Source organism: Pezoporus flaviventris, unplaced genomic scaffold, assembly GCF_033815535.1.
Source record: "Pezoporus flaviventris isolate CSIRO_AGI_PZ_B2104156 unplaced genomic scaffold, CSIRO_AGI_Pfla_v1 ptg000002l, whole genome shotgun sequence".
Classification (NCBI taxonomy): domain Eukaryota; kingdom Metazoa; phylum Chordata; class Aves; order Psittaciformes; family Psittacidae; genus Pezoporus; species Pezoporus flaviventris.
Window position 1 is genome coordinate 43,026,791 of NW_026892550.1, and position 13,857 is coordinate 43,040,647.

The following is a 13,857-nucleotide window of genomic DNA, read 5'->3' on the forward strand; positions in this document are numbered from 1 at the left end:
TATAGGGATGCTGAAGAGAGACTCTTCAGTAGGGACTGTAGTGACAGGACAAGGGGTAACGGGTTAAAACTTAAACAGGGGAAGTTTAGATTGTATATAAGGAGGAAATTCTTTCCTGTTAGGGTGGTGAGGCACTGGAATGGGTTGCCCAGGGAGGCTGTGAATGCTCCATTCCTGGCGGTGTTCAAGACCAGGGTGGACGGAGCCTTGGGTGACATGGTTTAGTGTGAGGTGTCCCTGCCCATGGCAGGGCAGTTGGAACTTGATGATCTTAAGGTCCTTTCCAACCCTAACTATTCTACGATTCTATGACATGCCATGCAGCGCATGGCTGTGCATTGGCAATGCAAATGTAGCCAGGGAATCATCACCACAGCTGACCACACTCTCCCAGAGTGGTGCTTTTAGGCAATGGCTTTAATGGGAAAATTTTTGCATTGCTTTTCTTTCTTCAGGTTTTGTTTCACCCCAGTGGTTTTGGCCAGGTCACAGTGTCTGAATTAAAGGAAGCATAGGCTGGGTAGCTATGGCATGGACTTGAGAGGGAATCATCCTTTCATAACAATGTCCCGTTACTCCAGTAGTGACACTGCAGAGAAACTATGGGCACTGCAGGCCTTTCAGCAGGATTTAGGAACTCCAGTAGAGACCAAAACTGGTGCAACAAGGTACAAGCACAGGGTAGGAGAAAACAAAAAAAAACAACCCTCTCTTCACATGAAAGCAAGTAGGGAACTTGTACAAAGATCACACCAGGGGCTTGTAGTAATGTTAAAAAGACTTTTGTAGAACTCTAATGAGTGTAGGATGCATTTGCTTCACAGTTTGCAGCTTTTGGACAGAAGAATTATCAAAGAAAGAGGAATCAAAGGAAATAGCATAGGCAAAAAATTAAAACCAACCAACTTCCATCTCAACAGGAGAAGAGTAAGTTGGTTCAGAGACAACGATAGGATAACAAAATTTGTTCACCTTATATCTGCTCTACTGTGGGAAAAAACATCAAATTAGATGCATTCTCTTACCTTGTATCAATTTAGGCGATATTCCTTCAACATTGAACTCACCATGAGGTTTGCACTTGAAGGGAAAAGAAGATCTTTGTTTCTCTGGGTCTTAGCATCCAGTGTTTAACACCACTTACCCAGTAGGCTAGCCAGCTGGTTTGTTTTCAGCTTATAACTTACACAAGTGTCAGCATAAGGATTCTTTTCTATTTATAGAAATTATGTCACATTTGCACTTCTTTCATGCGCTATTTTTATGACATCATTTTAAATTAATTCCCTGTATGTTCCATGATCAATAGTTTCAACAAATTTCCTTTAAAATCAGTCCTTCAGAGTACTTTTTTCCTCTGGGGTTGGTTCCTTGAACTCTTTTTGCCCAGCTCATATCTGGGAGCGAAAGGCCAAGCAAAGCATACTGAGAGGCACAACTCTCTCTTGGTCACCTCTCTGGTGTCCCCACGTTTTTCCATCTGATAGTGTCCTCTATGACTGCGAAATCTTCCCGTTGAATAGTATCTGTCAAGGGTCACTAACAGAAATGCAGTGAGTAATGGGAGAAGGGTCAGAGAAGGTGAATGCTGGCTGAGCTTTTCTCCCCTGCTGTTCAGAGGCCTAAGTTTTTCTGTAAAATAAGTAATCCTCACACTTGTCATGGTGAAACACAGCTTATGAATGAGTTTGACTTGTTCCCTCTTTCTGCAGGTGAAGAAATCCCATCTCCAGCCTGGGTGGCCCCTTCCTTTCCACAGGGAACTCAGAAAGGAGCTGGCAAGCTGGTTTGCTGGACAAAAAACCCCTGTGAGCTTGTAACTTGTCACCAAGTTACGGGACAACATTGATACCACTGACTCACTCTGGGTAAACCAGGTCTGCAACTGGCTTAAGGGAGAAGGGAAAGTTTCCATTCATTTTGGCTCCTCCTGCCAAAACAGCATCCTGGCCATGAAGGAACTGCTTTGTACTCCACTCTGCCTCTTACTCCTGCTAGGAAGTCCGTCCCTAAAAGAAACCCTCCCATGCACCGGGAATGCCACCGATCATAAAACAATCCCTCCCCGTTTGCTCTCCCTAGCTCTGCTGGCACAATGACTACACACGCTGCCAAAGTTAACAAGCAAGCACATTAATCCCTCCTCTTTCTAGAGAGTCTTTCCAGACCTGTCGAAGCTTTCTGCCTGTGGCTGTGTACGGAGGCAGGTTTGTCTCAGGGTGATTGCTTATAAGCCTATCAGCAGAAGAACGGCAAGCGAGCACCTAATCTGGAATGACTAAAGCACTGGCAGGCAGGGGACCAGCATTGCTCTGCGGCTGGTTTTTAAATCTGCAATTTTTCATTCGGGTGGTTTACTTTGGCTGTCTGTCCTTGGTAAACATCACACAACATGGAAACCAGGAAATACCCGAGAATAAATAGAGAAACGGGCGATTACCAATAGATCTTCCTTTGTCGTCCCAGCAATCAGCCTTACTTTGGCCAGATCTTGCCATCCCAAGAGGAGTAAAACCTCCCTGGGGAGCTCCCGGGAGCGATGGATACCCCCGATACAAGAGGCAGCCGGGATGGGGGGCCTCAGCACTGCTACCTTGTGCAACCACTGCCACGCCTGGCTGCACAAGCATTTGGAAGCTGCAGGCTGAGCAAGGGCCTCTCCTCAGCCATTCCGGAAGCACGGGATGATGAGAGAATCATCACTGTGCCTCTGAGGCTTCTCTGTCCTGTTCTGTCCTTAGAAGTTCCCGTTTCCCACTCCGCAGTTCAGCCAGCAGGTTTCCTGCCCCTCCAACCCTTTTCCTATAACTTCTGGCACAAAGAGAACTTTGCAGATACAGCTGTGCCTCTAATCGTGTGTTTGCTCTCTCATTAGATGGACCCCTACTGCATTTTAAAGAGGGAATTAAATAGTGAAGGCACTGAGGTGCTGCAGAGCTGTCTGCTTGCACCCACTCCTCCTTGCTCTGCTCCCCCTCCTCCAGGGTGAAAAGCCAGGAGATGGGGCAGACCAGAGATAATGAGATGCCCGCCCCAGCTCTGCATCCCCACTGGGTCGCTGCAAGCACATACATTTAATCTGGCCTCACATTTGGCAGACAGCAGGACAAGACTGTTCCTGCATGCGGAGGCACTGGCTTTGCCTGGCCCTGAAAGCTGTGATCTTCTGTCCAAGAGGCTGTGGCAGGGGGAGTCACTGAGAACAACTGTCACAACCGATCCTTTACAGTAAGCAGGATAAACACAGACATTGAGGGCAGATATCCCATGACTGCTCTGTCCAATGGCAGAGGGGATTTTTTGGAACCCAAGGGCTCCCTAAACTTCTGTAAATGCTCCTACAAGTGATGTACAGAAGAAAAGGAAGTGCTACTTTCTCCTCTTCTGGACATGAATATGGGACACCCAAGAACTAAATGCTGAACACTTACATGTCTAAAGGGGCAGCAGGATCCCAGACTTTGCCCCAGTCTCTCAGTTGTCGCTGAGGTAAGACTGCGGTGTCTGATTCTTAAAGCACATTACGAATGTCTCTAAACATAGCTTGCTGATGATCTACCTACCAAAGGAAAGCTGACCCTCTTTCCTTCTCTCTTCATTATAGGAGAAGCATTAAAGTCTAACTGATAAGATTGAATTTGAGGAAAAAAAATCCCTGCCATAGATTTCTTTGCACAAGTTCTGTAGGCAACACTGACATGCAGCTTCTTGCATAGGCTTTCTGGAAACTTGACTTGAGGCCATTTTGATAGGGAATCCAGAGGAAGGGTACTGTTACCAGATCTGTAGGTTTCTTAACTGTGCCCTAAATATCCACTGCAAAAAATACGCTTTTAAGTCAAGCTAAGTAAAAGCTTAAGCTCCTTAAAAACAAACGCACATGCACATAACAAACAAAATGGAAGCCTGTGGCCTGGGAAGCCAAGTTTCAGTATGGTAAAAGGAGTTAAGAGTCAAAGCACATGCAGTGGCATTCCCCTCTGATAGCACTGGGTTTGGCTAGCAGAGCAGAGCAGAGGCGCAGGAGAGAGGCTTTCCAACAGAGCTCAGTGTTTGTGGAAAGCAGCAGCTGCTGTCCCGCAGGCAAACTAATAGAAGTCAGCGTCTCGCATAAAGAGCAAGCTTTAGCTCACCTGTAACTCTAAAGAAATCTGGACACTAAAAGGTTTATTCCAGCTTGGGAGAAACAGTCTCTTCTACCCTCAGAATGAACTGTACAACTGGAGGTCAGTTTTCCGTGTTGCAAGCACACAGCATTCCCGCCTGCTGCTACACTGCCCTGCAGCTCCCGTGGGTTCAGTCATGCTAGACATCATACCTGTAGCCTGCCCAACAAGTCACAGGGCAGGGCCAGCCTGAACCAATCTAAATCAGGCATGCCACAGTCTGTCTTCTCCCTGTCTTTTTCTGGAAGTTAAAACACGCACCCACAGGCAAGCAAATTGTTCTAAACAGGGTGGATGCTGCTGACATACTGAGCCCCTTCAGGAGCCCTGGGCAGCTCCAGAGGCTTCCTATTTCTTCTCTCATAAAACCCTTCCTTACCAGGATCTCTGTTGGTCCTCAGACTTGCAGACTTCTCTTAATATCTACAGGATGTTTGAGGCAATGCTGGGTCCACAGTAGTAGCAGTAAAACCCAAAACAAAACAAAAAAACACTACCAAAAAACCCAGAGCAGCCATTAGGCTTTATTCACTGCAGGAATACATGGGGGAATTTGAAATCAGCAGGTCAGCCCCATTACTGTAAGGGCACATTTGGTCTGTCATCTATTAAAACGCATGGCTGTGTGTGCCTGGAAAATGCTTCAAAGTTTCCTTTTGATCTTTGCAAAGATAAAACTGTAATATTTTTGTAGGTATATGAGAACTTTAGTTACTGGACTAGTTAAAAACCACTTAACTTTTCAAACTGGTGCCATCTGTTCCCTGTATTTATGTTTAGAACTCAATACTCACTCTCTCCAGGACTTGTCTAACAAACTGTCTCTATACACAACATCAGAACACCAGTGATGCTTTGGCCAAGACTCTTGCTTCACAGGTCTGCGGATGGGGCTGTTCATGTAGCAGCTTTAGCTCATCCCTCAGGTCAGCTCTTCAGAAAGAAGAATACTGTCTTGGTTAGGCTTCATGTTTCTCTATTACAGCAAATGGCATATTAGGTTCTTGCAACCAAAAGCAAGCCTGCAGCTTACTGAGTTTCAGTCATGTAAGCTGTTCTGGAGGATGCTCATAGGCTTACGTTCAACCAAAGAAATTAATAAATAAAGAGTTAAGAAATACTTTATATCCCACTTAAGGATTCTGAAGCATTTCTATAGGAGAGTATTTGGTCCTCAGCAAATTGTGTGACAAATTTTAGTCAAACTGATAAATCACTGAAAAGCTTCCAAGTGAATAGACAGGATCTTTCCTTAGAAAAAACCCCAAACCAACCTTTCACTAACCAGTCATGTGCAGGCCATGTTGAAAAGCCACAAAGATATCTCTCCTTAATGACCCTGTGAATTGAGGGCTTCCAAAACTTGCACATTGCTGTAGGGTATTGAACTGGGTCATGAACTTCAGCTATTGCAAGGGAAACTCATAATCTTGCCTGGTCAGAAAGCAGAAATAGACAGGAAAAGCTTGTGTCACCTTGAGCTCAGCCCCCACAGGCTGCCCACCCCAGCATCTTGATCAGGGCTTTGTGTCCCAGGTTTTTGCTTGCTATCAGGAGCGTCTCACCCTGGAAGCTGCAGATAGCTCAGGCCAAGCCACACAGAGCTGCAATGTTCAAGGCTGCAACTGAAAGCGTAGGTAAACCCTGCAAGCCAGGAGAGAGTGAGACCAGCTGCGCTTGCTGTGATGTACCAGTGTTGAAGGTGATAGCAAAGTGCCAGGAGATAACTGCTCAGCCACATCTGTGCTCACCAGAGCAGCAGCATGGGAAAACCAGATGACTGAGCCTTGATTAAGCAGAAGATACCTATGGTCTGACTTCTTGCAGCCCTGGAAAATGCATTGCGTGCCAAGGACATGCAGACAGGAACAACTGATACGCGTACTCAAAGTCATTTGGTGGGTGCATGAACTGAGCACAGCACTAGCAGTGGGAGCCACAAGGCACACATAGTGTGTGCCTGATGTCCTTAGCCAATGGGAAGGGGTGGTAGGTGCCTAATTAAAATCTAATAACTGAAGGAAGAACACAAGCTGTGATTCAGCAGTCTTTCATCAACAGAAGCGGGGCTGACATCTCCTCTGGTTAACAACTGGTTGCTGTCCACAGAGAGACTGAACAACCTGCAGGCAGCTCTGGAAAGAACAGATCAATATGAAAGCATCGCTGAGCTCCAGAAACCATTTACACCATATACCATGGGTCATGTGGTTGAAAAGCACAGGGGGAACAGAGGGGAAGCAAGGGCTTCCCACGCTGCTCTGGAAACAGAGTGGCACTGAGGTCATTTTCCATTCCCTCACAAGCACCACACATCCCATCCTGGAGGTATGTGTGCGGTCACAAGCTGGCCCTAGAGGAAGAGTGAGCTAGCCTGTGTGCAAGCGGCCGGAGGAACGCCGCCAAGCTGCTGCCTTCCTCATCTGAGCACTGCTGAGAAGACAGCAAGGACCTCCCACTGCCACACTACTGTCTCACAGGTCTGACAGCAGCGGTGGGAAGGTTGCGGCGTTTTCTGCCATTTCTGCAGGATTCCCTTATCAGCTTCAACATCTGGTTTGCACTTCTTGGCGTTTCCTACAACACACAGCAAAGCACCTTTCATCTAACAAGGTCTTGTTGAGCAAATGAGGTGAAACATTTCTCCCCTAAATCAGAACCAGTGACTGTAGCAAGTTCTCACTGATGGCCAAGCGCGTTGCTGCAGCACCTCAGCATTGCGTGAGAAGGTTATTTGTAGTTTTGAGACAGCCCCGCACCACCGTGCCCGCTGACTCCCAGCCCAGCCTTCCACGTCATCGTCCCTGAGAGCCGGAGCAGGTCCAGCGCATATAGGCTTCCCCCACATCTGTGCTAACAAAGACGTGCGAAAGCATCAGCTTCCCCTCACAAATCGTGCATTCACTCAAAATTAAAACCAAACAAGCGTCTTCGGCAAACCGCACGTTTTGCCGGCGCGGTTGGAGAAAGGAGGTCTGGCAGAGCCTCTCATCCCCCAACTACAGCAGCCATACCCCAGAGTGCAACAGGGATGGTCAGGGGTAGGGTCTGTCACCTGCCCGAAATCACTGTATGGGAGTTGGTTTACTGAAGAGGATGGGGGCTTTTTGGTCATTCACAGCAGTGATGTGCTCCTTCCAAGAGATGTATACGCGATGCACTCAGTTGCAAGCCAAGCTTGGCTGCTGGTAGTTTAGCTGACAACAATTAAATTACTGGTTTATGCTAGATGAGAACTTCGTCCACATCAGCTAGAGAAGCTCATCTGGCACCGGTGTGTACACTGGGGAGGCCCCTCTTTCCAGGCCACCATGGTCCCTGCTTGCGCAGGTTGCTGGCAGCCTCCAATCAGCAAAAGCTCCAGAGAGGTGCATGGGGCCACACGGAAGCACCAAACCCCTACCGCCCCTGAATAAGGCTGCTAAACCCTCAGACTGTCCAGGGAGCAGCTTTCATGTACAACCAGGGACAGCCACCCTTCAGAGCAGCTCCAGAGCTAGAATACGTTTGAGGGGTTGTGTTGCTGCTGTTGAAGAAAGCCCCAAGGAATGAAATATAGCAGAGGTGACAGAAGAGGTGAGCCACATGGTGTGCCACCCACAGCAACAAAAGAGGCATTTTTGTCAGGCAGGCACAGACAGCTTTTGGAGGGAAAGCAGCTCCAGAGACGGAGGCAGGAGCAGCAATATTCAGCTTTAGCAGCCTGGGTCCGTGCATTAGTGATGAGCTGCAGAGGCAGCGGGTGTGAGCTCCCAGGACCTCCCCTGCAACATCACTTTGTAGAGCTGGGACAGTAAATCCTCCCCCTGCTCTGCTCATCACCCACCCACAACAGGGCAGAGCACAGCTCACCCACTGCCTCCTGCCCCTCCACATCCCACAGCTCACGAAGACAGGGAGCACCACTGGGTCTCACCCAGCAAAGCATTCTCCAGTGCAGTACTGACAATGCCAGGATCCTCCTTCTCCAGCTGTGACACCTACTGCTGCCAGGTTCCCCCATCAGAAAGGCAGGCGAGTGTTGCATTGCCACTGGGACAGAAGACATCTGCAGCAGCACAGCAGCCCTGGAGAGTGATCTCTCAGTATAGCCAAGCGTGCTGCAGAAGAGGATGCGGTAAACCCTGCCCTGAGCCATTCCCCCATAAAAGTGAATAGGCAGACTGAACAACGGGATGAGGCAACCAAAGGTACAAGGTAAAACACACCCATAGTGACAGGAAGGTGCCACCTTTCCCACAAGTTGCTGAAAGCAAAGCAAGAACACAGAGAGGGCAGAAGAAGATGGAGGTGCCTCGATGACTAATAAAAACAAACAGTGGGTGTTCCCTGAGGCTGTAAGGGGAAAAAGCAAATGCTGGGAAGCAAAGCCCGACACACCACTGTATAGACCAGCCAAGACCTCACCTAGTGGGACAGCGGTGCCAGCTCTATAGGAACCTGTGGTGCTGCCGAGGCTTCCCAAGCGGCATCAGGGCTTTTCCCTAGGCAGAGAATTTCGGTGCTGGAGGTGACGGCACTGCCAGCCCCTGTGCAGGTAGTGAGCACCTCCCATGCCTCCTCCTCTTCCGCCCTCTTGAGCGGATTAAGATAATTAACAGCTCTCTTTAATGAGCTCATTTACCCCGTGGCAGTCAGATCTCTCAGCTGCCCTCAGAGCTCTGAGGCTCATTTCCGCAAGACCAACAGCAAGCTGCCAAGCTGGTCACTGCTCCTTGGGGCGGCTGAACAGCACTGCATGCGCAGGTCCAGCTGCAGGACAGACCTTGCGCTCATGACAAGAGCCACGCTCCCGGGCTGAGCCTGCCTGCAGGCACTGGTACCATCCCACATGTGCTTTGAACCCCACAGGCGGTATTTGCAGCTCAGTCTGGCCAGTGTGCTGCTCTCAAGCAGTTCAGACCTGGCTCCCAGGCCAGACTGGTGCCAGCCAGGCTGCTGGCTAGTCCAAATCCCTCCATCCAGAAGCAAGCTCAACACCACTTACCAAGAAACATGGTCCCAGTGGAGCTGCGTTGGATGCTCCTCTTCCCTTAGCTCTCTGGCTTAGTGCTGTGAGGGGCTGGCTGCAGCCTGGCAACGCAAGGGCAGCTAAACACCCCTGCAGTAGATGCTGGCTTTGTCCAAATGCTGTCTCTCATAGTACCTAAAAGCCTTCACAAAAGGTGCCAGTAAATATTCTCTGGCGAAATACCGGACCAGCTGGGCAGTCCTGGCCAAGATGCCCTGTGCAGATCAAGGGCAGTGACAACTTGGTACCTCTGTCCCCTGTGCATATATAAAAGAAGCCACAAATCCACTGGGAGCAGGGAACAAGACTGTCTCTTCTCCCATGTCTCTTCTTGGGAAAACGCTCGATGTCCTGAGCTAGGTAGCATCTGCATTGTGGTCGAAATCAGCACACTTGTTGGACCGCCCATGTTTTTCCCCCCTCTTCCATCACCAGCCCTACTAGTGAACTGTGCAAGCCATTCCTTTTTTATACTGGCATTTTTGTTTCTTTGTTTCTCCCTTTGCAACCTGAAGCATTTCTTGGGTTAATCGAAAACTTTTGCTGCAGTTTCTCAGAAATTGGTACCAGTTTCAGAGATCAGGGAAGCTCCCGCTGTAAGGAATTCCTGGCACAAGGCAAGAAATTGGGAATTATTTTGCTCACGACAATGCAATGTCTTTAGAGCAACCTCTCCAGTTTCACTCCAGGAGAATTATAATCATCTCAGCACAAAGAAATTCGCAGTGGAATTATTTATTTCATCTTCCCCTTTACTGCAGGAGGAATGATTTTTAACTGAGCCCAAATGCACTTGCATTGAGTGGGCTGCTAATTAAGCTACAGATGTCTCCTGATGGCAGCAATTATTCCTGGTAACTTTAATGAGCCTGTTACATTCCTTAGCTATTGTTATGAAAAGTTATATGAAATACTTTGCCTAATACTACACAGCTCCCAGAAGAATGACTTCTTGATCTGTTCTGGTTTGATTAAAGAGAATGATTGTTTTCTTTCTTAGCAGTCTTTCTCCAGCTGTTTGTGGCTCACTTCCCTTGTCTTTTGCTGGCCTTTAACAACTCTGACCATCTTCTTCACAGAGATCACCTTTTCTAACTTGGTATTTTTTTTAACCCTGTCCCTGAAGTCTACAGTGTCTTTGCCTGGTTTATTGCAAGCTTTTTTCCCTCTTATCCACCAACCTATTCTGTCTCAAACATTACAGTTACTTACAACAGGGACCTAAAGCTGATCATAACTCTGTGGGGTTTTCTTAGAATCACAGAATAGTTAGGGTTGGAAAGGACCTTAAGATCATCTAGTTCCAACCCCCCTGCCATGGGCAGGGACACCTCACACTAAACCATGTCATCCAAGTCTTCGTCCAACCTGGCCTTGAACGCTGCCAGGGATGAAGCATTCACAACCTCCCTGGGCAACCCATTCCAGTGCCTCACCACCCTAACAGGAAAGAATTTCCTCCTTATATCCAATCTAAACTTTCCCTGTTTAAGTTTTAACCCATTACCCCTTGTCCTGTCACTACAGTCCCTACTGAAGAGTCCCTCCCCAGCATCTCTATAGGCCCCCTTCAGATACTGGAAGGCTGCCATGAGGTCTCCATGCAGCCTTGCCTTGCCTTCCCTTGCCTTCCCTTGCCTTCTTCTTGTTGTTACAGGTCATTACAGTTGCAAGAAAAGCATCTACTTATACTGGTACTTGAGGAAAAACTCCAGTGTACGAAAAATACAGATCTCCTTAAAACAATTAACAGAATGAGCTGAGTAAGCTAACTAAGCACAGCTTTGCATGTCCCCTCTTCTCTCCTGTGCCCTTGTACATACAAAATTCAATGAACATGCTATACAACAAGCAAGATCATCAAGGGAATAAAGGATTTCATTATGTTTCGAAGCAAAAGAGCACTTTTCTCTTTTTCATCCATATTTATTGTGTTGGCACTCCCACTCTATTAATCCTGAAGACTCCTACCATAGGCAAGAGGTGCACACAAAGCATGTCAGTGGTCAAGACTATTTCTCATGGCTTAGTACTGATCCCAGGAGCATCAAAGTTCATACGAACATGTGAACTCCCTTCAGAATCCCATGCAATTACGATTAAACTGCAGAGTTAAACAGATTCCTGCCCAGCACAACACAATGTGGAAAGCAGCCAGACTCCAGTCACTAGTTCCTGATCAAGCCATTAAATCACCATGGTTTTCAAAAGCATTCAGGGATGATCCTGTTTTCCTGACATCAAACCAAAGGAAGCCTTAAAAGCACCTTCCCCATGAGCAGTTAAAGCAAGTAAATGTAGCAGCTTTTGAGCATCCCACCCAGTTGCTACCTCCTTCTGAGTTAACTCAAGCACACATGAAAGCATAGCTCGCAGGGTATCTTTCAACAAAGCTTTCTTTGCAGGAACTGTTGATTCATTGAAATAAACTTCATACAGAAATGTTGCTGATGAAACATTTCAAGCCCTGGATGGCATTTCCGGCTGAAACCAGCAAGTCAGAGGAGCTGGTCTGGTCTGATAGCTCAGAGATGTGGCGAGACACACAGGGACAGAATTTAGGTCTGGGAGCTCAGGCTGCCGAGCAGCCTTGCTTGAAGGCTGTCAGCAGTGCCTCCTCTGCTCTGCCTTTGAATAAAACAAATGGGAAAGCCTCAGCATCTCATCGTCAGAGTTCTCATCTTGCAGTCTGTGTTCAAAGGGCAAGAGAACACCAACTGAAGCAGCAAAAAGGAACTTGCTCAAGCTCACAGAATCCTCAGAGTGGTAAATGGACAGTGATGGCCCCTAGTCCAACCTCCCACAAAGAGCAGGACTGCCACCACCACTAGCACTCGTCAGTGCAGCTTTGTTCAGCCATGTCATGAATACCTCCAGGCAGAAAGATCTGTCTGCCCCTTGAGGCAGCCTGTTCTGCAGCACTACTCTCCAAGGGAAGTCACTCCGACTCACTTTCAACCTGAACCTTCCATGTGGCAACCTGCTGCCACTGCCATTTGCCACAGTGCCAGCAGACACCACAGAGGATTTGGTTCTGCCATCTTTATTATACAATCACATAATGGTTTAGGTTGGAAGGGAACTCAAAGATCATCCAGTTCCAATCCCCTGACACAGGCAGGGACACCTTCCACTAGACCAGGTTGCTCAAAGCCCCGTCCAACCTGGCCTTGAACACTGCCAAGGATAGGGCAGCCACAGCTTCCCTGAGCAACTTGCGTCAGCACCTTACTACCCTCATAGTGAAGAATTTCTTTCTAATGCCTGTACAAGCCTGCTACTGGATCCCCCTTCACTCTCTACAGACTTAGCTGAGGACACCTCTGAACCTACGGGACACCTTCCCCTCTTTTTGACACCTAAGAGTAAAGATGCCCAGACACACTCTGCCATGTCAGAAGAAAAGGCTCTACAGAAAGGTAAGCTGAGACATGTTGCATGATGGATTCAGCCCTGACATGGGTGGCAGCACTTTCCTGATTGCCTTTCCCACTACAAAGCTTCAGTCTCACAACAAGAGCTAACACAAAGCTGTTCTGTTTTGGAGAGTGGTGTGAACTCTGCACTCAAAGAAGTGTTTGTTCCAGTTCAAGCTTTGGCGTTTTAAATAAGGGCAGTTAAATGCACTGAAAATGCTATTGCAACATGAAGGCTAAAAATATAAACACAAAATGTCAGGAGTCACTCAGAAGGAAAAGCTCCTGAAGAAATGCCCACTCAACCCACACTGCACAAGCATAACATCGCCCATGTGACAGCTTGCATTTTGAAGCCAGATAAACAAGCCCAATTCGGCCTATTTTCTACTGCCAGAATTTCACACGCTTTCAGCATTAGAAATGGCACCACTTGGGAAATCTCTGATCTGCACCAACAGGCAGGTCCCCAGTGCTACTGTTCAGTACAGATGTGACTGCTTACGAGTGTAAGTTTGTACCTGCAGATCCTAAAGCACTCCCAATTTATACCACAGAATGTAAACTTCAGAAGAAACGTGCAGTACAGGTTCATGGATGCTTTAAGGAACCTAACAGCATCCTTATCCTTGAAAAAAAATGAGTTTTAAATTTATAGCCTTCACCTGACAGTAACAGCATCCTGAATACGCTTTGCTTTGTAAAATGCACTGAATGCTCAGACTTCAGTAAAAAAAATTTATTTTCAATATAAAAGTGCCAAAATATCCACCAACATTGTAATCTATTCAACAACCAGCTTACTCTAGTAATCAAAATTGCAAGCATCTTTATTCACATTTTAAAATCAAATTCCTTTCACACGTTTCCACAGTAACCCGAGTCCCTCGAAAGTGGGAAATTTGCATTTCGATTGGCTGCTGTAGTCCATATGTCCAAGTTCATGTAGGCACGGAAGGGGTTAAACCTTGGATAGTATTCCTGCTTACACATAACTGCCTGGTTCTCCACGTGGGTTGAGTGCTGGGTCGTGGCGCTGACGGGGCAGCAGCTTTCATAAACATCACTCTGAGGTGCCCAGATGGAACCAAAAAGTCCAGACATTGGAGACAAGCTTCGGGTGCTTGAGAGGTAGGGCTGTAGGGCAAAATAAAATCATCATGGGAAACTGCAAAATGGACCAATTGGAAAAAAATGTGGACATGTAGTACTGAGTGGGAGGAAGCTGAATCTACACAGAGAACTTAGGAAATGCACAAGTAGA

At 47.4% G+C, this 13,857-nt stretch overlaps 1 protein-coding gene across 9 annotated transcripts in view; it reads right to left on the bottom strand.

Annotated features, from left to right (window-relative positions):
* Window positions 1-13,317: 13,317 nt before the first annotated feature.
* The window catches only part of TMEM131L (transmembrane 131 like), an 81,218-nt gene continuing 80,678 nt past the window's right edge, over window positions 13,318-13,857 (bottom strand). For all 9 annotated transcript variants that reach the window (XM_061476304.1, XM_061476352.1, XM_061476295.1 and 6 more), the window contains one exon: window positions 13,318-13,730. In XM_061476304.1, coding sequence (XP_061332288.1) covers window positions 13,452-13,730 — 279 coding nt within the window. In that variant the 3' untranslated portion in view covers window positions 13,318-13,451. The remainder of the gene's footprint in view (window positions 13,731-13,857) is intronic.